This window comes from Nestor notabilis, unplaced genomic scaffold (genome assembly GCF_000696875.1).
Source record: "Nestor notabilis isolate BGI_N333 unplaced genomic scaffold, ASM69687v1 scaffold12313, whole genome shotgun sequence".
In the NCBI taxonomy this organism is placed as follows: Eukaryota; Metazoa; Chordata; class Aves; order Psittaciformes; family Psittacidae; genus Nestor; species Nestor notabilis.
This window is the reverse complement of record NW_009921546.1, coordinates 40291-43239: the sequence shown is the minus strand read 5'-3', so window position 1 is coordinate 43239 and position 2949 is coordinate 40291. Positions and strand designations below refer to the sequence as shown.

At 41.6% G+C, this 2949-nt stretch overlaps 1 protein-coding gene across 1 annotated transcript in view; it reads left to right on the top strand.

Annotated features, from left to right (window-relative positions):
* Window positions 1-241: 241 nt before the first annotated feature.
* INTS7 (integrator complex subunit 7) overlaps window positions 242-2949 on the top strand; it is a gene marked incomplete at its 5' end in the record, with an annotated part of 21853 nt that continues 19145 nt past the window's right edge. Inside the window, 3 exons of the mRNA XM_010011211.1 lie at window positions 242-379; window positions 872-918; window positions 1931-2130. Coding sequence (XP_010009513.1) covers window positions 242-379; window positions 872-918; window positions 1931-2130 — 385 coding nt within the window. The remainder of the gene's footprint in view (window positions 380-871; window positions 919-1930; window positions 2131-2949) is intronic.

Here is a 2949-nt window from a genome sequence, read left to right as displayed (position 1 = left end):
CCTCAGTGCCATGGGTCAGTGGTGGCCTTGGAAGTGCCTTGGTTGGACTTAATGATCTTGGAGATCTTTTCCAGTTGATATGATGATTTTGTTTGTTTCTGTAATAGATGTGGATGAGCACATATGTATATCAGAATAGTCTTTTAACCAGTCCTTCTCCGTTTGTGTTTGGTTTCATCTTGCATTTCTTCACAATCACTTCTGATCTTATTCCTCATTTTGCTGTGATCTGTTTCTGTAGGATGTTGGGCAGCATGGCATCTATCATTCCAGAAAGGAAGAATGCACATCACAGTATTCGACAAAGTTTGGATTCCCATGATAATGTGGAAGTTGAAGCTGCAATATTTGCTGCTGCCAATTTTTCTGCACAATCAAAGTAAGATGTCATTTTTGTTTTCAGTTTTTCATATTACAGAGGATGGAAATTCATTAGCACTGGCATTCACAAACCTTTGGTAGTGCCACCCATGTAAATTTTAGCAAAACGTTTAATTGTGTGGATTAACAGTATTGTCAAGAAATCTGAACACAAGTTTAACAGATATTTCTTTTTTCCAAAATAGTAATGGAAAGCTTATAAATACAGGAATGCAAAGTGGAAAAGCAGCTTTAATCAGTGATTATTTTACAGAAATCATATTCTGGAACAAAACATAGTGGTGCTTGTCACTTTGACACATTCTTGAAAGCTTCCATTTGATTATTTGCCATGTGCAGGGGTTCCAGAAGAACTTATATCCTGGCAAGCACTCTTTTGTGAAAGCTTTTATTGTTAAAGCACAGTGTTTGGTAGTTCAATTGATTTTTTTGTTTTTAATGATTTCGCTCTTTTATTTATATCACCTGATACTTTGTCTTTTCTCTACAGGGATTTTGCTGCTGGAATATGTAATAAAATCAGTGAGATGATACAAGGTACATATGTATATTGAGTGATAAAAGGGAAAACCTAATTTCTCTGAGAATTCTGTATTATCCATGTGTAAATATTGGATATCAGAATGCTGTTGCCCTTATCCTCAAACAATTCCTGGTTTTAAATTAAATTAGCTAATCATGAATCTAATGCCTGGCTCTTATGTCCTCTTAAAATCTAAGTTCTCAAAAAACCTGTTTGGTAGAGAATAAAAGCTCATCTATAGATAATGAATAAACTTGCATAGCCTATCACAGGTTGCTGCAGGTGAGTTAATCATAGAATTATTGAACGGTTTGGGTTGGGAAGGACCTTAAGATCATCCAGTCCCAACCCCCTGGCACGGGCCTGCCACGGGCAGGGACACCTCACACTAGAGCAGGTTGCTCCAAGCCCCCGTGTCCAACCTGGCCTTGAACACTGCCAGGGATGGGGCAGCCACAGCTTCTCTGGGCACCCTGTGCCAGCGCCTCAGCACCCTCACAGGGGAGAGCTTCTGCCTTAGATCTACCCTGAACTTCCCCTGTTTCAGTTTGAACCCATCACCCCTTGTCCTGTCGCTCCAGTCCCTGATGCAGAGTCCCTCTCCAGCATCCTTGTAGCCCCCTTCAGACACTGGGAGCTGCTCTGAGGTCTCCATGCAGCTTCTCTTCTCCAGCTGAACAGTCCCAGTGTTCTCAGCCTGTCTTCATACGGGAGGTGCTGCAGCCCCTGCTCATCCTCGTGGCCTCCTCTGGCCTTGCTCCAACAGCTCCATGTCCTTCTTATGCTGAGGACACCAGATATGTGTTCTCTGCAGTGAAACAAGGAGTGATCTTCTCCACGAACCATGAAAGTACTCGATACTGCTGTCCTTATGCTTGTAGCTGGTAGATGAGTTATTTGAAGCTAACACAGGTTTCTGCACAATCTGCAGTCAGCAGTGGTAGCTATGCAGACATTTGTGCCTCAGTACTGCCAAAAGCGAGTACAAAGGACTAACACCACCTATGTTTCTCTTCCCTGTTGCAGGTTTGGCCACACCTGTGGACTTGAAATTGAAGTTGATCCCTATTCTGCAGCACATGCATCATGATGCTAGCCTGGCCTCCAGCTCCCGGCAGCTGCTCCAGCAGCTGGTAACATCATATCCCTCTACCAAGATGGTCATTGTTACTCTGCACACCTTTACTTTGCTTGCTGCTTCTTCTTTGGTTGACATTCCTAAGCAGGTAATTCTTCCTAATTAAGTCTTTCAACTTAAAGTACATTTAAAAACCCTCAGATTCTAGCTGATGCTGAAAATAAATCATGATGGATATGCTGGGATGATTGCTCCTATATGCTATAGAGAAAGAATACCCTGAAAACTGCTGCTGCTTTCGTATTTTTTGCCCTCTCTGGTGCCATCAAACACAGGAACCCTTCTTTACAGGTCTTGACCTGTCTTTCTTTAAAACAACTGGGGTTGAAATCAGCTGGGACCTTGACATCAACCCTGACCTACTCTGAAAATATGTCAACTTAACCTGTAGAGCCCAGGCTTCGTTTCTCACTGCTGCGCATTCTCTTGGATCCTGGTTGTGTGCTTTGCCTTCCTTGCATGCAAGCAAATGAATGTTTCAGTAGCAGAGAGTGCATTTAAAAATGTATTTCTTGAAGAACTCTGAGGAGTTTAAATCTGTTGCTATAATTTAGGACTACAAACCAGGTTGTGGGAAAGCAGTGATAGTAAAATACAACACTTTTATGTTCCGATGATGTGCTTTGCGGACATGATTTATGTAGCAGGTCTGAACACAGTGACATTTGAGACTAACTAGTCCTTGTAGTCATGGAAGTCATTGCTTTCTTTCCATCCTGTAAGCTATGGAAGGCTGGTGTCTGTTGCTGTTAAACCAGTAGCATTGATGTGTCTGAAACTTTTTTTTTGGTATGGCTGATTTCTGTATTTCAGAGGATGCTTTCAATAGTACTGGATTTAAGCCACTGAAACATTCTAACACTTGATAGGCTTATTTGTTGGTTTTTTTTTTTTTTTTTGATTAAAG